Here is a 26,892-nt window from a genome sequence, read left to right as displayed (position 1 = left end):
CCAATACATCCAAAATAGGATCATTTCAACACAGAATCGGGATTAAAATCCATGAGCTGTTTTTACGTCATTTTTTGTACAGCAAAGCTTTGAAATCCCCCACGCATTTTATACTTCTTGAGTGGCTCACCTGTTGGGACCATCACAGGTGTGGCGGGTGGCGGAGAAGCAGGATTTGCACCCGGATCTGCAGGGCGAAAGGAGCGCACCCTGCCACAAACTGGCAGGACGGCACAGCAAGTGTTAAGGCTGGGAGGTTCCAGATCCAAGGACAGCGGGGAGCGGGGAGCCGGGAGGTGTGGCCCATTCATTCCTGACTGTATTCAACAGACGTTTCCCTGAGCACCTACTACGTGCCGGTTCCCAGGCAGGTGAAGGACTCGGTGTCCCTAGCCTCTGGGCAGGCAGGGGTTAAAGCCAGCTGCTCCCACGTGAGAGCACCTTCCGACAGAGCCACACACCCAACCAGCCTGCTGGCCGGCCTCCCTCACACCCAGCCTGTGCACATTTTCTCGCTTGTGGCTGCCACCCCGCACAGGACCTCTCCGCCTCCTGCCACCACGACCGAGGAAAAGTTGGGCACCCAGGTGGGGAAGCCAGAGCCACCAGCCTCGGGTGCCGTCCCCACCCCCCGTGCCAGGCGGGCACCCCGGCCCTGGCTCCTGCCGCAGGCCCAGAGGCCACCCAGCCTCCTGGACAGGTGAGTCCCCTGCCCTGCTCTGCCTTCTGCCCTGCAGGCATTGTCCAAACTGGGTTCCCCCACCTCAGGGTCCTGGGACCCCTCAATGGCCTCCCCCTAGCTCCCCAGGAAGAGGAAACCGACACTCTTGCGTGGGCATCTGACATAGTTTCTAAGGGATTATCTGCCCGGCAGTTACTGGCCCTGGCGGCCTGCCCAGGACAATGTTGCCAGAGACTTTTAAAAGGGTCATTGTTGGCCCAGGTGCGGCAGGGGGTGGCGGAGTGCCGAGGGGCACAGGTTGGGCTCTGATCCCCCAAACTGACGAGGGGGAAGGGATGTCAGTCGGGGGTGGGGAGGAGGCTGGGTTTACTTCCTGCAGCCTGAGACAGTGGCCAGGAGGTGACAGGTAGGGCAGGCTGGGACCTCAGCGTCCCGGATGGAGCACCCTGAACTTATAAAGAGGCTCCAAGTTTTCAAACAACTGCAGGCCCCACCCTCCACCTCCCGATCTCACTGCTGGGACCTCGGGAGCTTTCGGCGGTGAAGCCAGCTGCTTTACTCCTTCTCTGGGGCAGCTGCGAAGGGTCTAGGAGACCCCAGATCTGGAGAGGGGAGGGGCCGGCGGCAGGAGTTTTTTCTGGGTCATTTGCTCCCAAAGGGGAGGACAGAGGGAGCTTCCCCGTGAGCCCAGTGTCCGATTGCACTTCAGGTCTTTGTCCAGGGCCAAGAGGTCCCCCCCAACCCCCTGGGGACCAGGGCCGGGAGGCACAGGTGACAAGTGTTTGCATGGTGGGGCACAGAGCTGGCGGGCATTTGGGGTCATGGCGGGGGGGGGGGGTGGTGTTATGTGGCCCTGAGGAGCCCCCGGGGAGCTGTGGGGGTGGGACACACATCTCCACTGTCAGATCCCACCCCTCTGCCTGGGTGTCTGTCTGGGCCTCCGTTTTCCGCTCCATAAAATGGGGATAGTGAGAGTGACCACGTCACAGGGCTGCTGAGAGCAGGAAATAATCACGACTCTCGGTCATGTGGGGGTGAGAGTGAGCTGTCCCACCCCAAATCGAAACTCAGGGCACAAGTCCAGTCCCACTGTCCCTCCGCCTCCCTGTTTGACAGATGACGAACGCCGGCTCAGAGAAGGGCAGCCACTTGCCTGGGGCTGCACAGTAAACTAGAAATGTCAGGCAGACGAGAGTCCGAGAGTCGAATGCAGAGCCGGGGGGGAGGTCTGGCCCCTCCAGCTGAGATCTAGAAACAGTGTGGCCTACCTGGCTCGTGCTTCCGTGCGGCCCTGAGTGCCGGGGAAAGTCCGAGGCGGGAGCCTGGGTGCCTGTTCCTCCTCTGCAGGCCTGGCCCGGGGCCAGGGCGGCGGTGTTTGCTCAGGGCGGAGCCTGACACCCTTTGGAATGGGCTGAGGTTAGTGGAATACACGGCTGGGGGGAGGAGCCACCCAGGCAGTGAACAGGCATTTATTGAGCACTTACTGTGTGCCAGGGGTGTCGTTACCAGGCCTTGGCAATTCAGCTGGCAACGAGACAGACCAAGCTTCCTGCTCTTGCCAGGCTTATACTGTCGTGGGAGGAGACAGACAAGAAACGTAATAAGTACGTTTTCTAATTATAAGTAGGAGGATTGGGGAGTGATCATACAGGAGGTGACTTTTGAGCAAAGACTTGAAGAATATGAATAGTTGGCCCAGCTGATATTGGGAGGAAGGGCATTCCAAGGAGGATACCGCCGGTGCAAAGGCCCTGGGGCAGGACAGTGCCTGGCCTGTTTGGAGGCACAGCGAGGAGGCCTGTGTGACTGGAGCAGAGTGAGGAGGGGGGAGAGGGAGGAGGGGAGCACGGGGAGTGGATGGGGCGAGTCGTGCAGGGCCTGGTGGGCTGCAGGGAGGACTTGGGCTTTGACCCCAAGGGAGGTGGGAGCCATGGAGGGCTGTGGGGAGAGGGATGGGCCTGACTCAGGTGCTCACAGGTGCCCTCTGGTGGCTGCATCTGGGACGACAGACCATGGGGGGTTAGGGTGGGAGTTGGGATCAGCTAGGAGGAGACTAGGTTGGTCCCGGTGGGCGATGCTGGGGCTGGAATAGGGGTCAGAGCTTTAAATGCTGACCTAAAGCCTTTTGGTTTTATGATGTTAAAGGATGTTTTTCACCAAAACATAACATCATAACTCTCATGCAAATATAAAACAGACAGGTGCTCTAAGAGTTTCCTGAGCTCATTAATTAACATGGTAACCAGGAAGATTTTACAGCCTACTCAAAGGAGAATTTCTTTTTTGTTGGGACAGAGTCTCACTCTGTTGCCCAAGCTGGAGTGCTGTGGCGTCATCACAGCTCACAGCAACCTCCAACTCCTGGGCTCAAGGGATCCTCCTGCCTCAGCCTCCCGAGTAGCTGGGACTACAGGTGCGCACCACCACAGCTTGTTAATTTTTTTTTTTTTTTGAGACAGAGTCTTACTCTGTTGCCCAGACTAGAGTGCCATGGCGTCAGCCTAGCTCACAGCAACCTCAAACTCCTGGGCTCAAGCAATCCTCCTGCCTCAGCCCCCCGAGTAGCTGGGACTACAGGCATGTGCCACCATGCCCAGCTAATTTTTTCTATATATTTTCAGTTGTCCAGCTAATTTCTTTCTATTTTTAGTAGAGATGGGGTCTCGCTCTTGCTCAGGCTGGTCTCGAACTCCTGAGCTCAAGCGATCTGCCTGCCTCGGCCTCCCAGAGTGCTAGGATTACAGGCGTTTCCGTGTAATTACCGTGAGCCACCGCGCCCAGCCCAGCTTGTTAATTTTTAAAAACTGTTTTTTTTTTTTTTTTTTTTAGAGATGAGGTCTTGCTGTGTTGTCCAGGCTGGTCTCAAACTCCTGGCCTCAAGCAATCCTCCTGCCTTGGCCTCCCAGAGTGCTGGGATTATAGGCATGAGCCACTGCGCCCGGCCTGCTTAAACTTTTGAGCCTCCCCCAAAATACTGCTCAGTGTCAGAACTGGAATCCCATTTTACAGATGAGGAAACTGAGGCAGAGGCTAGAATTTGTGCCGGGCACTGCTCTTTCCCCCTGCTGCAGAGCTTCCTTCTACAGCTCAGGCATCCTCCCGTCTTGGGGGTAAAAACACCCTCTGGGGAGTCCTCTGAGCTGCATCCCACACTCCAAGCTTCTAGAAGTTTCTATGGCCCCCTTCTGACCTTCCTTCCCCTCTACACCAAAGTGTCCCCTGTAAGGTCCCCCAGCACCCCCACATTGCCAACCCTGGGACATTCTTCAGCCCTCAGGTGCTTGGCGGCAGAGCCTGCACACCCAGAATCTATCCTTCCTCAAAGGCGAGGCTGCCCTCTGGACCCACAGAACGGGGCGTGCCCTGTCACCTGGCCGCCCAAGTCTCTGCTGCCGCCTCACCTCTCCACACAAGTTCCCCAAAACCTCCCAGGGGCCCCGAAAGCCATCACCCCCGTCTAGCCATGCGGGACACATCAGATAACCCCACCCTGAGGGACATTCTACAAAAGACAGGTCCAGTCCAGACCGTTCAGTTCATGGAATGAGGAAAGACAGACACGGTCACAGCTCCACGGTCACAGCCCAAAGGAGCGTGAGGAGACCTGACGACTAAATGCCACGTGGGACCCTGGACAGGGCCCTGGGGCAGGAAAGGGCTCGAGGGGACACCTGGATCCAGGCTGGAGCTTCCTGAATAGGGACGTGGCAATGTTGGTTTCTCAGCTGTGACAAATATACCACGGTAATAACAGAACACGTTCGTGTTTGGGGAATTGGTGAGGCGTGTAAGGGAATTCTGTGTATTTACTTTCCTGTAAATTTAAAATTAGTCCAAAATAAAATGTTTATTAAAAAATAAAATAAAAGCCAGGTGCAATGGCTCACGCCTGTAATCCCAGCACTGTGGGAGGCCAAGGCAGCAGGATTGCTTGAGGCCAGAAGTTTGAGACCAGACTGGGCAATATAGCAAGACCCCATCTCTAAAAAAAAAAAAAAAATTTTTTTTAATTAGCTGGGGGTGGTGGCATGTGCCTGTAGTCCCAGCTACTAGGGAGGCTGAGGCAGGGGGATTGCTTGAGCCCAGGAGTTGGAGGCTGCAGTGAGCTATGATGATGCCACTGCACTCCAGCCTGGGTGACAGAGTGAGACCCTGTCTCTTAAAAATATATATATTGGTACCGAAGTTATTACAGAAAAAAATAGAGTAACTACAGCACAGCAGGAATAAGAAAAAAGAGTCAATAAATACCTTGCAGGCTCCTGGCGGAGCCTGGGTCTTCCCACTTCCGTCTGCACTGGCTCCTTGGTGACCTCCCAAGAACGTCTCTGTCCAGCCACAGCTGCCTCCCCTACCCCCACCTTCTTGCCCCATCCCAGGAAGCTTCCTTCCCACCTTCCTGAGGCCCCAACCCCTACCTGGGAGTGGATTCCCTTCACCTGCCACATCCTGTCTGTCGGCCAGTCTGAGAGGCTCTGCTTCCGAATGCTTCCAATCCGCCCACTTGTCCCCTGTCTTGCCTCTGCCTAGCTGCCCCTGCTATCGCCCACCTGGGCCAACGCAGTCACCTCTGTCTTAGTCCCCAGCTCCCAACCTCCACCCCTGCAGTCTGTCCTCGCAGCAGTCGCCAGAGGGCGCCCATGAGCACCTGAGTCAGGCCCATCCCTCCTCTGCCCACAGCTCTCCATGGCTCCCACCTCCCTGGTGGTCAAAAGCCCAAGTCCTCCCTGCAGCCCACCAGGCCCTGCACGACCTGCCCTGTCCCTTCCCTGCCCTCCCCTCCTCTCTCTCTTTCTCCCTCACCCTGCTCCAACCACATGGGCCTCCTCGCTGTGCCTCCCACATGCCAGGTGCCGTCTTGCCCCAGGACCTTTGCACGGGCTGTTCCTCTGCCTGGAACACCCTTCCCAGACCTCCCACGGCTCCTCCCTCACCTCCTGCAGCTCTAACTGTCCCCTGCCTGGATCCCTCTCACCTAAGTCACACCTATCAAAACCCAGTTCTCGGCTGGGCGCGGTGGCTCACGCCTGTAATCTTAGCACTCTGGGAGGCTGAGGCGGGAGCTCAGGAGTTTGAGACCAGCCTGAGCAAGAGCGAGACCCCGCCTCTACTATAAATAGAAAGAAATTAGCCAAACAGCTAAAAATAGAAAAAATTATCTGGGCATGGTGGCGCATGCCTGTAGTCCCAGCTACCCAGGAGGCTGAGGCAGGAGGATCGCTTGAGCCCAGGAGTTTGAGGTTGCTGTGAGCTAGGCTGACACCACAGCACAAGAGAGTGAGACTCTGTCTCAAAAAAAATAAACAAAACAGTTCTCATCTCTGGTGCCACCTCCTCAGGGAAGCCCTCCATGCGCCCCTGGCCGGGATAAAGTCTCCCTAGTGGATACCATAGGAAGCCTGGCTTGCACTTTTCAATGTACATATGTGATTTTTCAATTATTGTCTGTCTCCGCCAAGGACCAGGGTCTTCCACTGGGTCTGTCTCATCAGCCCTGCAGGCTCCATCGGGTGTACACAGAGGGTGCTCAATGAGTACTAAAAGAATGAGCTTGAGCCCGTGGGGCTGTAGAGCTCTTTCAGGGCATTCCTGGGTTCCGGTCAGACCTGTTAGGCCACAGATGGTATCTCAGCTTGGTCCAGCCCAGCAAAGCCACCTGAACCGGGAAGACCCCAAGCCCCGGCATACACTCCCCCAGGGCTCCCATCATTCCTGGTGGCCGTGGCTCACTGGGGGACCTCAGCCCAGGCCCTGCTCTCTGGGCCTCAGTTTCCCCCCAAGCACCCAGAAGCGGGTGGAGCAGGATCATCCCAGCAATACTTCCGGGACCCAAGGTCCCCTGCACCCTCCCTGCCCCACCCCCTCTGGCAGCAGCAGCGCTGTCCCCTCCTGCCTGAGGTTGGCCCTGCAATTTCGGGTGGAAAGTTGGTCCCTGATCAGATCTCGTCACACACTTGGCGCCTAGCGGGGGCTTGAGACGTTCTTGTTGAGTGAATGACTGAGTGGATGGATGAATGAATGCATCGGTGAGGGGGATTGATGAAAGGCAGAGTTGCGATTCCCTAGGGTGATGTGGAGGTCGGGGTGGTGGTCTCAGGCCTCTGGGGCAGCACCGGCCACGCCCCTCTCCAAAGCCCTGGATTTGAACACAAGGTTGGTACTAGGGAGCCATTGAGTGTTCTTGAGCAGGGCACCGATATGAGAGTACAGCGGAGGGTGGCTGGAGGGAGACTACGTGTCCTGGGACGTCACACCGGGAAAGGCTGAGAGGCCTGTAGGTATACAGTAGGCGTTCAGCAAGCCTTAGCTCCCTGAAGGGTGTTTCCATCTTGGGTCAGCAGGGCTCGTGGAGGGAGTTTGGGGCTGCAGGAGCCCCTGCTGTGCAACCTCCAGCGAGCCTGGGGACATCTCTGGACACGGCTTCATCATCCATGAAATATCTGTGCCAGATTCGCGGATAAAAATAATAGCACTGACCAGTCAACGCTTGGGGCAGCATCTTCTGCACATTCACTCATTTAATCCTTGGAGGCTGGCACATTATTATGCCCATTTACAGGTGGGGAAACTGAGGCACAGAGTGGGAAGTGGCTTGCAGGAGGACACACAGCTAGGATGGGGCAGCAGGTCGCATCTATGCTAGGCCCCCTTTAATTCTCCCAACCACTCTGTGGCGTAGGGGGTATTATTTTCCCCAATCACAGAGGTGGAAATTGATCCACAGAGAGGGGAAGTAACTTGTCCGAGGTCACACAGCAAATAGGTGAGAGAGCTGGGATTAGAACCCTCCTGATCCTGAGGTTCCAAGTGGATCCCTACAAGGGGCTTTTGCAAAAGTTTATTGCCTTGGGGGTCCTTTGGAGGCCCCTGCGGGGCTAACTCTGGCTGACAGGGGCCTCTGGGCTAGTGTTTTGGGTAGAATCTCAGGGGAGGGTTGAGAAGTCATCTACGCAGGCATCAAAGATTTGATATCGTCTGTCTCGTTCACTTAGCAAACTCTTAACCAACCTTCAAAACCCCAGCTGCAATGCCCGCCTCCCATAAGAAGCCTTTCCTTACCTGCTACAGTTTTCTCTCTGCCTTCCCCTTTGCCACGATGTGGGACTCCTCTCCCTGCCCAGCCCGGAGGCCGCTGGGAAGCCGTGTTTATATCCGGATTTGCGCCTTCAACCTTAGGGCAGGGTGGGGCACAGTCAGGCTCAGGGTGGCTTTTTTAACAGTAAGGAATGTGTGGGCGGAGCCTCCACCGGTCCCGCCCATCCAGGTGACTTCCTCCCTCCCCCATCCCCAGGTAGAGGGATTCCTAGCCCGGTCCTGTCCTTGCTATCTTGGGAATCTCGGAATTCCGGGCGCCCGGGGCGAGGCTGGGCTGGGTGGGAAGGAAGCCGCGACCTTTGCTCCCGCCCTGCCCCTTCCCTGCCCTCCCCAGCTGGGGACCTCGCCCCGTGCAGGTGTGCAGGAGCCCGGGGCACAGGAAAAGTGCGTGGCGGCCGCTGGGCATCTTCAGAAAGTCCATGCCCCTGGCCTCCCGGGGCCTCAGTTTCTCCTCTGTGAAATGGGGTGAACCTCCCAGAGATAAGTGGCCGAGACAGACCTGGGGGTCCCTGGTCCTCGACAAATCCCTCATCCAGGAGGTCTCCTCGATGAACCTCAAAACGCGCCCATTTCGCGGATGGAAAACCCTTCCACGTCGCGGGCTCCGTTCCGAGCGCGGAGGACGTCCCTGCCGGGTCTTCCCTGCGGCCGCGCCCGGCCGGTCTCCAGCCCCGGCCGCGGGCAGGTGCCCGGCTGGACGGAAAATCCGGCCTGGATGTCCCGCCCGAGCCTGGAGCCTGCGACGGGAGGAGGTGGCGGGAGGGGACGGAGGCGTCCCGGAGGCGGGTCTGGGCAGGGGCGGGGCCGGCCGGGGACCTGGAGGAGGAAGAGGGGCAGGTGCAGCTGGGAGCTGTGGAGCTGGCGGGAGGAGGGCGACAACCGGGCCCCCGCCCCGCCGGGACCCTCCCCAGCGTCCCCCCCTAACCCGGGTGGGGGCCCACTGACTGTTTCCAGGCCCCCCCCGGAGCAGGGGCGCTGGAGAGCCCCGGGGTGGACCATGGCGGTGAGATTCCAGGCGAGTAGCCTGCCCAGGCGGCAGGGGGAGGGGACCGGGCTGGGGTGGGGGGCGAGGCGGGGTTTGGGAGTCGGACCCAGGACCCCAGAATACCCCCTACCTACTTAACAGATGGGGAAACTGAGGCCCAGGGGGATGCCGTGGCTCGCCCCAGGCTGCACAGCGAGTTGCTTCTGTGCCCCCACCCCAACCCCCCGACCCACAAAGGCCACCTCCTCTGCCCCAGGGTCAGCCTCCCTTACCCCGCAACCTGGGTTCAAATCCGGATTTTTCTGCCAACTACGGCTGTGTAACTTTGGGCCATGAGCGAACACCTGTCTGTACCTCATCTGCAAAATGGGCGATTGTCATTTTAAAGAGTGAGGGGAGGATTACAAGAGATAAACGTATTTGAAGAGCCTGGTGCACACAGTAGGTGCCCAGCAGAGACGTTCACGCCCATCCCCGTCCCCGTCCCTGTCCCCGGGGGTATGCAGCCGGGCTCCGCTGGCACGCAGTAGCTGGGAAGGTGGGCAGTGACTTCTTGTGTGGGCTGGGGAGGCTTTGGTGCATGTGAGGAGGCTGCGCAACTGTTTCAACCATTTATTGGGTGCCGACTGTGTACAGAGCTGTTCACCTGCATTACCTGGTAGAGGCAGCAGTTGGGACCAGCACCCTGGCTGGGGTGGGCGATCGCCGTGTCTCTGGAGGGACCTCACCGTCCAGGCATGGAATCCCACCCCCACGTGCCCCACCGGCTCTTCACACCCCCACATCCTGGGTCTCAGATTGGGCTCGAGAAGGGTAGGCTGAGTCCCCGTGGGTGTGTGGCTGGCCCCAGGCCACACCGCCCCAAGCCCTGGGGCCAGGCAGTTCTGGTTCCTGCCACCAACTCCTTCCAGACGACCAGGAAGGGCTCTCAGAGTCTTGCAACCTCCCCCTCTGCCATTGTTCCGGGAGGTGGGGCGGGCACAGGGAGAGGGGCTGGCCACCTGGGAGCCACTTGCCCTGCAGCTGTGTGACTTGGTAAAGGCCTGTCCCCTCTGGGTCCCTCTGGGGCCTCTCCTCTTCAGTGTTTGTGTCCAGTGGGCGGGGCCGGGGACAAAGGGCCAGGCCCCGCCTCTCGGAGCTCACCTTGACAGTGGTGGGGCTAAGGGGACTAGGACCTCAAGACACACCTGGTTGAGTTTCTAGAGAAGTGCTTTTTTTTTTTTTGTAGAGACCAGAGTCTCACTATGTTGCCCAGGCTGGTCTCGAACTACTGGCCTTAAGTGATCCTCCCACCTCGGCCTCCCAGAGTGCTGGGATTACAGGCTCACGTGAGCCTCCGTGCCCTGCCCCAAATGCCTTTTATTTTCAGCATTTGCACAATCCTCAAACTCTTCCCCACCGTGGCTGGTCCTATGGGGGACAGTGCCGGGGTCCTGGCTGGCCCCCAGCCCTGCCCATCGGGAGCGTGTGGGCAGACACAGCAGGGTTCTGATGTCCCAGGCCCCCATAATCACGGTTGGGCCAGAGGGAGGAATGTAAGGGGTGTGTATGGGGGGCAGGGGTTGAGGACTCATTTCGTGGAGGAAGAGAGCATACCACTAGGGCTGTGCAGGCTGAATAGGAGTTTGCCAGGGGGCCTGCAAAGGAGTCCCAGGAGGTGCTGATGGGCTCACCTGGGCCTTGAGTGCTCAGAAAGACACCCTGTGCCTTCACAGCCTCAGAGGAAAGGCCAGATAAAGATGGTTTTAAAAACTAATAAACAAATCAGGGAAGAATGATATGGTACCAGAGAAGACTGGTCAGCTGGGGTAGTCCAAGAGGGCCTCCTGGGGAGGTGGCATTTGAGCCAAGACCCCAGTGGCAGGGGCCAGCCGTGCAGAAGTCCTTGGAAGGGTGTCACAGACGCAGGGGACAGCCGGGGCTAAGGTTTGGAGGTGAACCAGCATGAGGTGGGCTTTGGGGTTGGTTAGGCTTAATCCCAAGGGGATCGGGAGCCCTGGAGGGTTTTAGACAAAGCCTACGGTATCCATGGAGACGAACCCACACAAGCTAGGACAAGCCCGGGCCACCTGCATGCTCCCCTTCCCAGGGCCCTGGTTCCCTAGGGGCTGTTTCTTAAAATAAAACCAGGACATCAAAATTCCGGGGGGCCTATGTAGTGACATGGAGTATAACATCAAAGCAAGTAAAAAAAAAAAGACCATTTTGAAAAATAAGTTCAGAAGGAAAAAATAAACAAGCAGGCGGCCGCTGGGCCCTGGCGATTAAGAGAGAGGGCGCACTGCTGTGTGAGCCCGGGCAAGTGACTGAACCTCTCTGGGCCTCCCTTTCCTCCCTTGTAAAGTAGGAATAGCAGCAGTGCCTCTTGCTGAGGCCACCGTGAGGATTAAACGGATGGGAACTCGCTCGCAGTGGGCAAGGACGGGTGTAACTTATTAATATGGCGCAAAGAAGAAAGCCATTGTGTTTTTCCCGCAAAAACATCTGCTGCCATTTCCGCAGGCTCCTTCTGCTTCTTCATGCGTTGATTTCACGCCCTCCTGCGCCCTATCCCTGGAAGATGGGGCGGGGGGAGGTGCCCATTATACAGATGGGGAAACTGAGGCTGGGAGAGGCACCCCCACCGGGAGCCAGGGGCAGACAGCGGATTTGAGTGTCAGTCCTGAGCGCCGACCCTGCTTCCCAGGAACTGCGTAGCGGGGGTGGGGTGGGGGGGGGCCCTCTCTCCCTGGTGGCCACAGGGCCCCGCCCTCACCTGTTCGTCTCCTGTCCAGCCCGCTTCCCATTCCGCGGGGGCCAGGAATGCTGCTCTCCGGGAGATCCCAGAGATCGTAAGGAAAGGCACGTGAGCGCGCCAGGGGAGGCCCCTGGGCAGGGAGCGTCGCCCACCCGCTGTGCCAAGCCAGAAACTGGTCTGGGGGAAGGGGAGGCACTGCTGCAGGCCCCGCCCCCCCAACTGGGCGTGTTCTCAGCAGCCCGCGGCGGGGTAGGGAGGGGGGAGGCGTGGCCAGGTGACCTTGCACCTGAGCCTGGTGGAGGCTGGTGCTGTAACCTATACCATGGGCGTGAAAATAACAGAATGTACAGGATCCACGCCTCCCCCAGCCCCACCCTCCGTCAGCTCTGCTGCCCCGGCAGGTGACTTCACCACTCCGTGCCTCGGTTTCCTCATCTGTCACAGGGGGATAACAGAATACCCCTTCCACGAGTGAGTTAAATGAGATAGTGTGTGTAACGCAGCTGGCACAGAGGAAGTGCTGCATTCATGCAGTCAGCAAACACGTGCTGGATCTCGGCTGTGACCGAGGTGCTGTTCCAGACAGAGAACCGGGGACTGGGCTGTGACCCAAGGCGGACAGGCATGTCTGCCCTCCGGGACTGATATTCTAGACGTGGGCAGTGGACAGATAAAATGAAAACCTAGCGGGCCATGCGTGCTGGTGGCGCCTGTAGTCCCAGCTACTCGGGAGGCTGAGGCAGGAGGATCGCTTGAGCCCAGGCGTTCAGGCTGCAGTGAGCTGTGGTGACGCCACTGCACTCCAGCCTGGGCGATAAAAAAGCAAACCTAGAAAATATCAAAGGGTGGCAAGTTCTGTGAAGAGAACTATAGCAGGAAAAGGTGGATTAGGTGGTTTGTTGTGGGGGGGAGGGGGTTACAGTTCTAAACAGAGTTGTCAGGGACGACCTCACCAAGGAGGTGACATTTGAGCAAAAGAAGGTGAGGAATTTGGGGAAAAATGTTCCAGGCAGAGGGCACAGCCTGTGCAAAGGCCCTGGGGCAGGACCATGCCTTGTGCTGGAGGCGCAATGAGGAGGCCCGTGTGGCTGGGGCAGAGGGAGCTCCCTGGGCCTGGCAGGCCTGGCTAGGTCCTCCCCAGGAAACTGAGCTGGACCTTCCACAGGGAAAGGGACCAAGAACTTGCCTTTTCTCTGCTCCCACTGCTGTTTGGTTCAATTAAATCAGGATCTCTCTCCCTGGGCACTGCTGACATTCAGAGCTGAATCACCCTCTGGGGTGGGGCTGCCCTGGGCACTGTAGGTACTGAGCGGTGAGCTTCCCTGCCTCCACCCACTCCAGGCAGGGAGTACCCCTCCCCTCCCCCCCCATCATGACAACCATAAATCCCCCCAGACATTGCCCAGTGTCTCCTGGGGGACGGAGTCACCCCTATTTGAGAACCACTGGCTTAGACCCATTTTGCAGACAAAAAAACTGAGGTCCCGAGAGAGGCAGCAACTTGCCCACAGGTTCCAACCACGAGTGTGTCAGAGCCGGACTCCCCACCCAGGGTTGTGGACCCCCAAATGCTCTGATGACCGTCCCCTGTTCCCCTGGACCAGGTGGCAGACATGGAGGAGCTGACCATCTGGGAGCAGCACACGGCCACGATCAGCAAGGTGAGGCCTCCCTCTCCCTGCCTGGGCATTGAGGGCATGGTGGCCTAGTGCCAGCTCGAAGGAGGGGAAACAAGAGCTCTTCCGGTCTCTCCTCCTCCCCCAGGACCCCCGCCGGGGCTTCGGCATTGCGATCTCCGGAGGCCGAGACAGGCCCAGCGGCTCTGTGGTTGTGTCGGATGTGGTGCCCGGGGGGCCGGCCGAGGGCAGACTACAGTGGGTATCAAGGCAGCTGGGTTCTGGCAGGTGGGGGTGGGGGGCTGTGTGGGCAAAGCTAGGAGGCTGCACAGTGCCTGGCACCTTCTGGCACTGTCAACACAAGGCTTGAGCTGGCAGCAGGACTGTCACCAACTTGGCCTTTGAAAGGCTTTTCCTGGTAAATTCTTGGGGTCAGAGCGACCCCAGGGCTCTCCTGGAACGTGAAGTCCTGGAAACCATCTTTTTGTTTTGTTTTGTTTTGTTTTTTATTGGCAGGAGGGAAAGAGACCCAGCATTCCGAGCCCTTGGCAGGAGGGGGAGGCTCCTGGGAATTATGTTGATAAAATGGCTCTGGGCCCCGAGTGGCTGACGGGTGATATGGCTTCGCCCATCCTAGCATTGGAGCCCAGGCTGAGAGAGAGAGAGAATATGAAACGCAGACTGCAAGGAGGGGGCGGAAAAGCAGAAGCGGGGGACTTGGGATAAATGTCTTTGTGAACCTGGGGACACCAACGAATTAGAACCAGGCCTTGTAGACCCAGAGGTGCCAGGGACCCTCCCCATCCCCACCCTCCTGGGAAGGCCTGGTGTGAGGGGCTGCCCTATGAGGCCGCCTCTCTGAGACCCACTGTCCTCCCCCCACAGGACAGGGGACCAAATCGTCATGGTGAATGGGGTCTCCATGCAGAATGTCACCGCCTCCTTTGCCATTCAGATACTCAAGACCTGCACGAAGATGGCCAACATCGTGAGTGGGCTGCCGGGTGGGAGGGGGCTGCCCCCGGCGCCAGCCCATGGTGGGGCAGAGCCTCCCCTGTCCCCTGTCCCCTGCCTCCAGCCGACCCCGCCTGTCCCCTCCCCTGACAGACAGTGAAGCGTCCCCGGAAGATCCAGCTGCCCGCCACCAGGGCCAGCCCCTCCAGCCCAAGGCGCCAGGGCTCGGACGAGGAGGACGGGCCCCGGCGGCTGGAGGACGCAGACCACGGCCGGGGCTACGAGGGCGACTCGTCCAGCGGCTCCGGCCGCTCCTGGGGTGAGCGCTCCCGCCGGCCGAGGGCTGGCCGCCGGGGCCGGGCTGGCAGCCACGGGCGCAGGAGCCCGGGCGGTGGCTCCGCCGCCAACGGGCTGGCCCTGGTGTCCGGCTTTAAGCGGCTGCCGCAGCAGGACGTGCTGACGAAGCCGGTGAAGTCCGTGCTGGTGAGGAGGAACGACAGTGAAGGTGAGTGGGGCGGGGCGCGGCGGGGCGGGGCGCGGCGGGGCGGGGCGGGGCGCGGCGGGGCGGGGCGGGGCGCAGTGGGGGCGGGGCGGGGCGGGGCGCAGTGGGGCGGGGCGCGGCGGGGCGGGGCGGGGCGCAGTGGGGGCGGGGCGGGGCGGGGCGCGGCGGGGCGGGGCGGCCCCAAACGGGCAGCACTGTCCTGGCAGGATAGCGGCCCACAAGGACGCCCCGTCCTACTCCCTGGGACCTGGGCTATGTCACCCCGCATGGCAGAAGGGACTCTGCAGATGGAATTAGGTCAAGGACGTTGAGATGGGAGGTCACCCTAGATCACCCACGTGGCCCAGTGTCAGCGCAGGGCCCTCCCACGAGGGGGCAGGAGGGTCGGAGGCAGAGAGACTGGAAGACGCTGCGCTGCTGGCTCTGGAGGGGGAGGAAGGGCCCCGAGCCGAGGGACGCGGGCGGCCGCTAGACGCTGGGAAAGGCGGGAGACGGGTTCTCCCCTGGAGCCCCCAGGAAGGACCGGCCCTGCCATGCCTTGATTTTAGCCATGAAAGACTAAAATCGCAGACTTCGGACTCCCAGACTGTGAGGTGACACCTCTATATTGTGTGAGAGCCACGAAGTTTGTGGCAATTGTTTGCAGCAGCCACAGGAGACTCACGTCGTGACAGCGATATGGTCACGATGTTAGAATTCCCATCGTCCCGTCAGCAACGGGGATGTTGCTCCAGACCCTGTCCCCAGTCAACGGCAGCACCGTGACCTCAGAATTCTGGTCATCATGTGACAAATGGCCTTGGAATGTCTGTTCATCTCGTTGTAATTTTAAAAAAAAAAAAATATATAAGTAGAGAGTTTATTTGGGCCGAGCTTGAGGATTGCAACCTGGGAGCGTAGACTCAAATTGCCCTGATTATACACTCCTCCTTATTTTATTTTGTTTTGTTTATTTATTTTTGAGACAGAGTCTGGCTCTGTCACCCAGGCTGGAGTGCAGTGGCATCATCACAGCTCACTGTGGCCTTCAACTCCTGGGCTCAAGCGATCCTCCTACCTCAGCCTCCCGAGTAGCTGGGACTACAAGCGCCAAAACACCTGGCTAATTTTTCTATTTTTTGTAGAGACGAGGTCTTGCTACGTTGCCCAGGCTGGTCTCAAACTCCTGGCCTTAAGCGATCCTCGCACCTCGGCCTCCCAGAGTGCTGGGATCACAGGCGTGAGCCAATTTTAATAACAAGACTCACAGCCCGGAAGCTCTACCTGTGATGTCATGAATGGAGTCCTGTCGCTGGGCTGTGCCTTGCGACACCACCGGCAGCGCGAGGACCCTGCACTCCATGCCCCCGCTTGACCCCCTCCCTCCGGTGGAGACCTCACTAACCCTGTCGGATCTCAGTTCCACAGGGGACACCAGCGTTCTCGTTGTGACGCCATCAGGGTGCTGGGAAGGGAGGGTCCGCACTTGGGTTCCATACTTACCGCAGGAGGACGCCCACAGGCTCCAGTCTCGGGCGTCCTGCCTCAGTTTCCCTTCTCCCTCTTACAGACTTCGGGGTCAAGCTGGGAAGTCAGATCTTCATCAAGCACATCACGGATTCGGGCCTGGCCGCCCAGCACCGCGGGCTGCAGGAAGGAGACCTCATCCTTCAGGTGCGCTGGGCTTCTTCCCGGCCCGTGGGGGCAGGCAGGGCCACCAAGTCACACGGCAAGGTCGGCAGAGCCAGGCCCTGAACCATTTACCTCTGGGCTGTTGATTGTTCTGAAAGGTTAAAGACGGCTGGGCACAAAACCCCCTCTCTCCCCAGCTACTGCTAATCCACTGCCAAATGTCTGTTTCTAGTATCCCCTTGGGGAACGTTCTTTTGTCGTACCCCCGAGCTGGCGGCAGAATCATGTGGCCAACTGGCTACCATGCTGAGTTCAGGACCCACCCCAGGTGGTTGGATACTAACAGCCCAGACAGCCCCAAATCTTTCTAGATTTCGCTCCTGAAAATCTGTTTCTAGCAATTCCTCCTGTTTGATTTCCAAACTCCTTTCAGCGGATCGTTTCATGTCTCTGCAAAGTTGTCTGTTTCTAGCGACCCCCAGGAATCATCTGTTTCTAGCATATTGGGGCAGACACTAGAACAGTAACTTGGTGGACGCACTAGAGCTCACATTTCCCCGGATTCCTGAAAACAGACATTCCCAAGGGAAAATGTTAGAAATGGATTCCTGGGGCTTGCGGAGGTGACACTAAGTTCTTTCTAGGAATTGTATGTGTCTAATCCACCTTGAGATGTCTGTTTCTAGGCCCCCCTCGAGATTGTGTTGCCAGCATCTGTAAGTAGCCACTCCCTCTCCCCCAATTAGGATTGTTTATAATGTCACCCTCAGATCTGTTCCTAGTGTCCCCGAGAAATTTCCACTTCTTAGGAAAAAGGAGAGTTGATATGTTTCTAATTTTTTTCCCTTATGTCCCCTACCCCTCTTAGAAAATTGTCTGTTTCTAGAAATCTGTGGACAGTCAGCTCTTGGTGTGGTCTCCACTCACAGCAGGAATCCGGTTCTAGCACTTTCCCTAAGAAGTGTCTGTTTTTAGAGACCCCTGGGGAATGTGTGTTTCTAGTCTCCCCCCGCCCAAGCTATCTGTTTCCAGTGCTCTCACCTCTCGTGAACTCACCGCCTCTCTGCCGTCCCGGCCCCTTTCAGATCAACGGGGTGTCCAGTGAGAACCTGTCTCTGAGCGACACGCGGCGGCTGATCGAGAAGTCGGAAGGGAAGCTGACCCTGCTGGTGCTGAGGGACCGAAGGCAATTCCTGGTGAACATCCCGCCCGTCGTCAGCGACAGCGACAGCTCCCTTCTGGAGGGTGAGGTCGGGGAGCCAGGCCCCGGCTCGGGGTTGAATGAGCGTGGGGACAAGGTGGGGCGCGCCACGCAGTGTCGAGTAGGGTTGGTGAGCCTGGCTGCAACAGGCCAAGAGAGTGATAGGGACTTGCCCAAGGCCACACAGCAGGCCTTTGGCTGTGCTCTAGGCCCTTTGCATAGAGGGGCCTCAATAGGGCCTTCTGTGAAATGGGTCCAGTCTGGAAGACGTGCCGATAGCTGATGAGATGCACTCGCCCCCCACAGACATCTCAGACCTCGGCTCGGAGCTATCACAGGCGCCACCGTCCCACATCCCGCCACCACCCCGCCACGGGCGGAGGACCCCGGAGGCCAGCGAGACTGACTCCCCCCAGTACGTACCGCTGTTAGCCAGAACAGTCAGGCAGGAGGGAGAGGGGAACATGCGGGCGTCTCTTTTCCAACTAGCAGGTAGCCTTGAGGGTACAGTCCTATATTTCTAGCACATTCCTCGAAACTCCTGCAGCTTGCCGGGCGCGGTGGCTCACGTCTGTAATCCCAGCACTCTGGGAGGCCGGGGCGGGAGGGTCGCTTGAGGTCAGGAGTTTGAGACCAGCCCGAGTAAGATCGAGACCCCGTCTCTACGAAAAGCAGAAAAATTAGCCGGGCGTGGTGGTGCACACCTGTAGTCCCAGCTATTTGGGAGGCTGAGGCAGGAGGATCGCTTGAGCCCAGGAGGTGGGCTTGTGATGACAGCCCTGCACTCCAGCCTGGGCAGCACAGTGAGACCCTGTCTCATTCTGAGTCGGGCCTGAGTGTGGCAGACTTGTCTCAGCCGCCCCACGGCTCAAGGGCTTTAAATCCAGGTGCAGATAACTTACAAATTTAAACAAACAAAAAAAAATCAGCCCTTGACACCCACCCCTGACTCACTCCGAATCTTTTCCCCTCCAGAGACAGCCCCCGGCCTCGGCGGGAAAGGTCACGGGGTTCTAGAGCGGTCTCGGAGCCAGGTGAGTGCAGGGCAGGTGAGTGGTGACTCTGAGCACCTCTCCCCTGATTTTTCTGATCCCTGCCAGCAACGTTGTTCCAGGCAGAGAGGGGGCGGGGAGGGGGGAAGGTTGGCACGAGCCTAAGAGGTCAGCCATGGTTTCCTGAGAAGGAACAGAGGTGGGTGACAGTGCTCCAAGTGGCATTTTAGGACTCCCTAAAAGGAAGGTTTGGGGGCTGGGCCGAGTCAGCGTGCTCGGGGACAGAGACTGGCTCGTCCATTTCAGACTCACCCAGGGAGCGCAGTGGTGACATCCACAGGGTGCCCAGCGGTCAGAGCGTGGAGGATCGTGGGTAGGTACCCCAGAAAAAATCGCACCCACTCAGCCCTCCCACATCCCAGGGCTGCGTCCGCCATCAGCATAACCCCGCCTTCCTGCACCAGGGTGTCGAATGGGGAAACTGAGGCCGGAGGGGGCAGGGCCTTTCCCAAAGATGCCCAGCACCCGCCCTGTGCCCCCACTCTGGTCTGACCCCTCCGCTGCCTCCCCTCGCAGGTACAGCCCCGACACGCGGGTGGTCTGCTTCCCGAAGGGCGCGAGCATCGGGCTGCGTCTGGCCGGGGGCAACGACGTGGGCATCTTCGTGTCGGGCGTGCAGGCGGGCAGCCCGGCCGACGGGCAGGGCATCCAGGAGGGAGACCAGATCTTGCAGGTGCCCTGGGGTCCTGCCTGTGTGGGGCACGGTCCGTGTGTCCTCCCCTGGGGTCCACCCGGGAGGTCCAGACCCCGGGGGGCGTTTGACACTCACATGTCTCCCTGCCTGTGTCGTGACCTTGTCGGCTGAGTCAGGACGGTGTCATTGGTGACCGTGTCGTGACCGTGTCGTGTGTCCTAACCACAGTGCCATGTCACTTCCTCTCCCGTGATCCCCACATCCACATGGTCACTTTCTGCGCTAACGCCCCCGAATCTTGTGTCGTCACCTCGCCTGGGTCCCGCCTTCCTGGCCGTGTCATGACCGTCTGCAGGGTCCACGGCCCCTCACCATGTCCCCATTTCTGTCCCTGCCCCGTCTCATCCCCAGCCTGTCTCCTCTGCTCCTCGGTCACCAGGTCCCGTCCCCACTGTCCCTCCCCTGACCTCGTGTGTCTCGACCTTGCAGTCTGAGTCCTGAATTGGCGGTGGAGTCACCGCCCGCCACGTTCCACGTCATCACCCCAGTGACAGGGTGGCTGGGTGAAAACTTGTTACCAACTTGCCCAAAGGTCATGGTTTTTTTTTAAAAAAATCTCCACTAGAGTTTGCTTGTGGGAGTCCAACCTTGACACCCGTGTCACGACCCCGATGCCAGTATGTACAATAAAAGAAAAAAACGACCGTGAAAGTAACATCTGTGGCCACTGACCCACTGTCTGTGTCCATGTATTGTTGTCCCTGTTGTGACCATGCAACTATGTCCCAGCTCTTTTGAGCGTATCACAAAATTCCCCCGGGCCGAGTGCGGGGAGCCCGTCCCCACGTCTTGCGGGTGACGTCTCCCCACGACCTGCTGTCCGTGTAGTGAGCGCTGCGCCTGTGCCTTGTCTCTGTGTCAAGATTCTCATGTCCCTGCGATGCCCTCAGCTGTCTGTGTCACGACATCACACGGCCACCGGGTGACACCCCGGTCAGAAAGCCGCCCCTAACTGCCAGGGCCCGTGACGGCCGCTTGGCTCTGCCTGGAGGAGCGTCTGGGATCTCGTGCGCCACCGGGCGGAGCCCGCGCCCCGTCCCACCGCTGCCCTGTCTTCCCGGCAGGTGAACGAGACGCCCTTCCAGAACCTGACGCGGGAGGAGGCCGTGCAGTTCCTGCTGGGGCTGCCGCCGGGCGAGGAGATCGAGTTGGTGACACAACGGAAGCAGGACAGTAAGTGCGTGGATAGGCGTGCGTGCGCGTGTGTGCGCGGCGTGCTCCCGGAGCGCGTGGCTGTGCGCCCGGTGGTGAGCGCAGGCAGGTGGGTGTGCGCACCCGCCACCCCGGCCCCCGGCCCCTGCATGGACAGCTCCCCGAGTCCCCCCGGGGGGGGTCCCCACGGCTAGGCCCACTGTCTCGGGACAGCCCGGATCCAAGTGGCTCATGCGGCCTCCCCCGAGTCCCCCCAGGGGGGGTCCCCACAGCCAGGCCCACTGTCTGGGGACAGCCCGGATCCAGGCGGCTCACGCAGCCTCCCCCAAGTCCCCCCAGGGGGGGTCCCCACGGCCAGGCCCACTGTCTCGGGGCAGCCCGGATCCAGGCGGCTCACGCGGCCTCCCCCGAGTCCCCCCGGGGGGGGGGGTCCCCACGGCCAGGCCCACTGTCTCGGGGCAGCCCGGATCCAGGCGGCTCACGCGGCCTCCCCCGAGTCCCCCCGGGGGGGGGGGTCCCCACGGCCAGGCCCACTGTCTCGGGGCAGCCCAGATCCAGGCGGCTCACGCGGCCTCGCCCGTCCCCAGTCTTCCGGAAGATGGTGCAGTCTCGTGTGGGCGACTCCTTCTACATCCGCACACACTTTGAGCTGGAGCCCAGCCTGCCGTCCGGCCTGGGCTTCACCCGCGGAGACGTCTTCCACGTGCTGGACACGCTGTACTCGGGCCCCGGCCTGAGCCACGCTCGAGGGGGCCACTGGCTGGCGGTGCGCATGGGTCGTGACCTCCGAGAGCAAGAGCGGGGCGTCATTCCCAACCAGAGCAGGTGGGGACCGCGCCCCACCCCGGCCTCAGTTTCCCCGTTGGAAGTAGCCACGGTGGCACTACTTAGCGGCATTGCTGGGTCCCTCCAGAGAGGCCTGCAGGGGGCTCAGGGTGGGACCCGGTTGGCAACTGAACCAGTTCCTGTTGTTGTAACAGGTGACCCCAAAGTCAGTGTCTTTAAACAACACAGACTTATCCTCTCACTGGAGGACGGTCCTAGAACCGAAGCGTGGCGGGGCCGGTCCCTCCTGGGGGCTCCAGGGGGAGACCCGCTCCCGCCTTTCCCAGCGTCTAGTGGCCGCCTATGTTCCTTAGCTCGGGGACCTTCCTCCCCCTTCAGAGCCAGCAGCGCAGCGTCTCCCAGTCTCTCTGCCTCCGACCCTCCTGCCCCCTCGTGGGAGGACCCTGCGCTGACACTGGGCCCCCGGGTCACCCAGGGTGACCGCCCGTCTCAATAGCCTTAACTAAATCCCACCTGCAGGTTCCCTTCTGCCATGCGGGGTGGCATAGCCCAGGTCCCAGGGATGAGGACAGGGACGTCTGTGGGGTTGTCATTCTGCCGACCACAGGGCTCAGTTGTCCCCTCTCCGCAGGGCGGAGCAGCTGGCCAGTCTGGAGGCCGCGCAGCGCGCCGTGGGGGCTCTGCCGGGCTCCTCAGCCGGCCCCAGCGCTCGCGCCGAGTTCTGGCGGCTGCGAGGCCTTCGTCGAGGTGCCAAGAGGACCACGCAGAGGAGCCGCGAGGACCTGTCGGCTCTGACCAGACAGGGCCACTACCCGCCCTATGAGCGAGTGGTGCTCCGAGAAGGTGTGGTGTGCGAGGGGGGCGGGGGCTGCAGTGCGGCGGGGAGGTCAGGAGGTCCTGGCGCACATGGTCACCAACCTCCAGCTGCCAAAAGGCACAGTCCTTGCCGCCCTCCTTCCGCCAAAATACCCACTTTGGGTTGTTTTAGGGGGACGAGAGAGACAGGAAGAGGGTTCATTCCTTAAAATTCAATTCCTATTTCCAACAGAAATATAATGCAAGGCATGTGTATAATGCTAAAAAAGGGAAAAATAGGCCAGGCGCGGTGGCTCACGCCTGTAATACCGGCACTCTGGGAGGCCAAAGCAGGAGGATTGCTTGAGCTCAGGAGTTCAAGACCAGCCTGGGTAACATAGCAAGACCCCATCTCTACTAAAAATAGAAAGAAATATCCAGATGTGGTGGTGGCGCCTGTAGTCCCAGCTACTCGGGAGGCTGAGGCAGGAGGGTCACTTGAGCCCAGGAGTTGGAGGCCGCAGAGAGCTGTGATGATGTCACTGCAGAACTTTGCTCCTCCCATCTTGTCTTCCCACCTTGCTGTGTGGCCCAAGACGGTGGAGGTGCCCCCACGTCCTCGTTTCAGCCAGGGGGGAAGGGATTGAAGGCGGATAACCCACACTTTCACAGGTCCATCCTGCCTGTATCCCATGGGCCAGGACTTAGTCACATGGCCACCCTAGTTGCCAGCCAGGCTGGGAGTCGTAGTCTTTGGCTGGGCAGCCGTGCACCTGCCCACATAGGTTGTTCCATACAGGAAGTGTCGACGTCATCACACAAGATGCTGGCAGTCTGCTGCATGTGGGATTCTGACTCTTGTCATCGTTTCTCTGCCCCTCAGCCAGCTTCAAGCGCCCGGTGGTGATCCTGGGACCCGTGGCGGACATCGCTATGCACAAGCTAACTGCTGAGCTGCCCGACCAATTCGAAATCGCAGGTGAGAAACCAGGTCCCCTGGCAACCTTGTTGGTCAGTCGTTTCACTGATGCTTTTGTGGGGGGTAAGGAGTTAGAACCATGATGGCAGATATGAGGCAGATGGGCCACCAGCTCCCTCTCCAATGCCCAGGCTAGACATGCTCAATCAATCTTGGCACTGTTTGTCTGGGTAGAACCTCAGAATCCTTCTTAACACAGATCGCCAGGTAGCCACTGCCAATTGAGACAAGGTGCCACCCGTTTCTTTGTGTGTTCAAGAGATGTTTATTGGACTACACCAATGAACAGGACAGGCAAGTTCCCCAGAGGAGACCAAAAATGAACAACTAGAGCCAGGTGCAGTGGCTCACACCTATGATCCCAATGACTTGGGAGACTGAGGCTGGAGGATCGCTTGAGGCCAGGAGTTTTAGGCCAGCCTGGGCAACATAGCAAGACCCCATCACTAAAAAAAAATAGAAAAATTAGCTGGGCATGATGGCAGGCACCTATAGTTCCAGCTACTCAAGAGGCCAAGGCAGGAGGATCGTTTGAGTCTAGGAGTTTGAAACCAGCCTGGGCAACATAGGAAGACCCCATCTCAAAAAGAAAAAGAATGAACAACTACAGAAACAATTAAAATAGAGGAGCTGACAATCTACATCTCTCAGGCCAAATCTGGCCCACTTTCTATGTTTTGGGCCTAGGAGCTAACAATGGTACTTAAATATTTTAAATGGTTCAAAAAGTAAAAAAACAAAACAACAAAACAAAAAACGGAAGATCACAAGTGCTGGCGAGGATGTGGAGAAATCAGAACCCTTGTGTTCTGCTGAGTGCAGTGTCTGCATGTGGCCAATGGGCGCTGCTGCTGCTGTTAGAATTTCTCTCAAAGGCCATGGGGAGCCATGGTGGGTTCTTGAGCAGGGGAGGGGCAGGTCGCCATGAATTTTAGAGGTGAGGGGGCTGCCCCCCTGATGCTGCTGGTCACCTATCCCCTCCACAGAGAGCGTGTCGAGGACAGAGAGCCCCTCGAAGATCATCAAACTGGACACTGTGCGGGTGATCGCAGAGAAAGTAAGCAGGCCCATTTCATGGATGGGGAAACTGAGGCTGGGGCATCCCACTGCGCGTTCTGACCTGTTCTCACCCCACGCCCCACAAGTGTGATCTCCCACGGGGCCCCCTTAGAGGCGTGGTGAGGTGGAGGCCCGAAGGAGACAAAGTCACACAACAGCAAGCCCTGGGCAGAGGCAGAGACTCCAACTGGGGCTTTGGTGTCCAAGATGCCATGGCCTGGGATGTTACCAGCCCCCACCCGTAATATGCTGGCCTGTGGGTGTGAAAGGCTTGGGTCCACTCTGACCTCAGACTCTTTGTCTTTCCATCTTTCTTTCTCTGATCTTCCCATCTATGGGTGTGTTTCTGTCTCCACTGTCTGTCTCTTTCTCCTTCTGTCTCCTCCACTAATCCCCCACCTCCTGCACCTGCGCCCGGGCCAGGACAAACATGCACTCCTGGATGTGACCCCGTCAGCGATCGAGCGCCTCAACTACGTGCAGTACTACCCCATCGTGGTCTTCTGCGCCCCCGAGAGCCGGGTGGCCCTCAAGGCGCTGCGCCAGTGGTTGGCGCCCGCCTCCCGCCGCAGCACGCGCCGCCTCTACGCACAAGCCCAGAAGCTGCGGAAGCACAGCAGCCACCTCTTCACGGGTAGGTGGGGAGCTGGGTGTTGCGGGGTGGGCAGGGGGGCCCTGGCCCGAGCCTCTGCGCCACACCGATACCCCTCCCCGCAGCCACCATCCTCCTGCAAGGCACGAATGAGGCCTGGTACCAGGAGCTCAAGGCCGCCATCCGAGAGCAGCAGACCCGGCCCATCTGGACGGCCGAGGACCAGGTACCGGCACGTGGGCGGTGGGGACTCAGGGGCCCCAGTCACCGCCTGGCCCCCACCGGGTTCGGGGCCTCTGGAGTTGGGGCTTGGTCAAGGGTCAGCGTCGTGGCCAGGGTCAAGATTTGGCCTGAGATTAGCATCTCAGCCTGGTACTTGGGGGGCTGAGACGGGGGAACTTGATTTTGGGAATGGGGTCTCCTCTTGCGGCTGGAGTCGAGGGTCCAGGTTCAGCTTAGACTTGGCATCTGGGCCTTGGATCAAGGTCAGCGTCTGAACCCGTGCTGAGGTCAAGGGTCAAGGCTGAGGTTGAGGGTTGGCGGCCTTTGCCCGGTTTGGGACTGGAGTTTGAAGAGGGGCGTCCCGGGTTGGGGGTTTGGTCTGGGTGGGGGCTGCTGCTGCTGGGGTCGTGGCCAGGGTGTAGAGGGGTCTCACTGCAGCATCTGTGCCCACCTGCAGCTGGACGGCTCCTCGGACAACAACCTGGACCTCCCTCACCGCGGCCTGGCGGACAGCGCCGCCGACCTCAGCTGTGACAGTCGGGTCAACAGCGAGAACGAGGAGACCGACGGCGAGGGCTACACGGACGGCGAGGGCTACACGGACGGCGAGGGCTACACGGACGGCGAGGGCTACACGGACGGCGAGGGCGGGCCCCACACAGACGTGGATGAGCCCCCGGCCCCAGCCCTGGCCCGGTCCTCGGAGCCCGTGCAGGCGGACGAGCCCCAGAACCCGAGGGATCATGGGACAATCTCCGCTCGCCGGGGCACCCAGGTGTGCGGGGCAGGTGGGGCAGCCCCAGCAAGGGTCTCGGAGGGGCAGAGACACATGCCAGGGGGCTGCCATTTTAACTGTATTTTAACTTCTCTGAGCATCAGTGTCCTCACCTAGGACACAGTGATGGATGGTACCAGACTCAACATCACAGGGTGGCTGTAAAAACTCAACGTGTGGTCCACGTCTTGCCACATAGTAGCTGGGTGTTTTAATAGGAACAAATGTTTATTTAGCTCTTAGTCTACCCGGGGCTGTCTGTACCTTTCTGTGAATTCAAAGGCAGCAGAACCCTTCCTCCAGACCCTCTCTAACGATGTCCCTGGGGTTGTGCAGTGCCCAACCTGCTCAACGGTCCATGGCAGCCTGCCTATGGGGCAGCCACCGTTCTAAGCACTTTACGCACATGAACTTGTGACGACAGCCCTCTGAGGACGTGCACGGATGAGACACGCGAGTCTGCCTTGGCCAACAGGCTGGGAGATCCCGGCTAAGGCCTTTTCTTATCCCGTCCTCAGTTTTCTCACTCACATTGGGGATGACCCGCAGACACGCTGGGTAGTCAGAACGCCCGGGGCCCGCGCTGCCACAGCAAGCACAGGGGGGTGGGATGGGGGCGGCCACTGATCTCTGCTTATTACACTTTGTGGGTAACTGTGAACCTCCTCTCTCTCTCAAGTTGGGCACCCGCCACCCCCAGGGTCAGTGGCGACAGGACAGCATGCGGTAAGAGCCCCATCCTCCAGGTTGGGGGCCCTCAGCCCTTTCCCTGGGACTCAGACTTTGGGGTTGAAGATATCTAGAACCAAGCTATGCCTCCAAGGTGCTCCTAGCTAGTGGGCATGACAGAGCCTAACAGACCACTTTATGCTGTGTCATCGGGGCAAAGGAGTAGGAATCATCCTCCTGGGAGGGCTGGGAAGGCTTCTTGAAAGAAGGGACATTGCAGCTGGGGCTTTGAAGGGTACATAGGAGTTTGTTAACAAGGCCCTACCCATGAATGGCCAGATTTGCTCATCTCTGCCCACACTTGCTGTGCGCCCATTAATGGTGGGCAAATTCACACCCTCCCCATCACAGCACCTGTCCTATTTCCTGACCCCCAGGACCTATGAGCGAGAAGCCCTGAAGAAAAAGTTCACACGAGCCCGAGATATGGAGTCCTCTGACGAAGACGGCTACGAGTGGGGCCCGGCCACTGACCTGTGACCCCCCCAGGTTGCCCAATGGCCCGTCCTGGGTCAGAGCCGGGACTTGGCTGCCCGTACAGAACCCGCAACCTGCCTCCCTCCACCTGCTCGTTAATAAAGAGTATTTTTGCAGCATGGGCTTCTAGCAGCTTCCAGGCAGGGCCAGAGGGTTGAGCCTCCGACCTTCTCTCGGCCCCAGAGACCACGATGTGA

General features: G+C 59.3%; 1 protein-coding gene across 3 annotated transcripts; it reads left to right on the top strand.

The window, feature by feature from the left end:
• Window positions 1–505: 505 nt before the first annotated feature.
• TJP3 (tight junction protein 3) lies at window positions 506–26,801 on the top strand. 3 transcript variants are annotated; one of them, XM_069497543.1, is made up of 21 exons: window positions 506–700; window positions 13,104–13,160; window positions 13,264–13,373; window positions 14,001–14,103; window positions 14,223–14,574; window positions 16,121–16,224; window positions 17,268–17,427; window positions 17,690–17,798; window positions 18,359–18,417; window positions 18,682–18,748; window positions 18,952–19,108; window positions 20,194–20,302; window positions 20,869–21,106; window positions 21,699–21,910; window positions 22,746–22,841; window positions 23,828–23,898; window positions 24,324–24,534; window positions 24,618–24,718; window positions 25,172–25,489; window positions 26,169–26,215; window positions 26,596–26,801. In XM_069497543.1, exons 2-21 carry the CDS (start codon window positions 13,113–13,115, stop codon window positions 26,696–26,698), a joined length of 2,775 nt encoding a protein of 924 aa, XP_069353644.1. In that variant the 5' UTR covers window positions 506–700; window positions 13,104–13,112; the 3' UTR covers window positions 26,699–26,801. The 3 variants fall into 3 exon arrangements, with proteins under 3 accessions (XP_069353644.1, XP_069353635.1, XP_069353652.1); XM_069497534.1 differs by lacking the exon at window positions 506–700 and adding an exon at window positions 8,775–8,792 and having other exon boundaries at window positions 18,359–18,432; XM_069497551.1 differs by lacking the exons at window positions 506–700; window positions 13,104–13,160; window positions 13,264–13,373; ... (1 more) ...; window positions 14,223–14,574; window positions 16,121–16,224 and having other exon boundaries at window positions 16,710–17,427.
• Window positions 26,802–26,892: the final 91 nt, after the last annotated feature.

The sequence above is a fragment of the Eulemur rufifrons genome, chromosome 2, assembly GCF_041146395.1.
Source record: "Eulemur rufifrons isolate Redbay chromosome 2, OSU_ERuf_1, whole genome shotgun sequence".
In the NCBI taxonomy this organism is placed as follows: Eukaryota; Metazoa; Chordata; class Mammalia; order Primates; family Lemuridae; genus Eulemur; species Eulemur rufifrons.
Note: the sequence above shows the minus strand (reverse complement) of the source record. Positions and strands in the feature narration are given on the sequence as shown.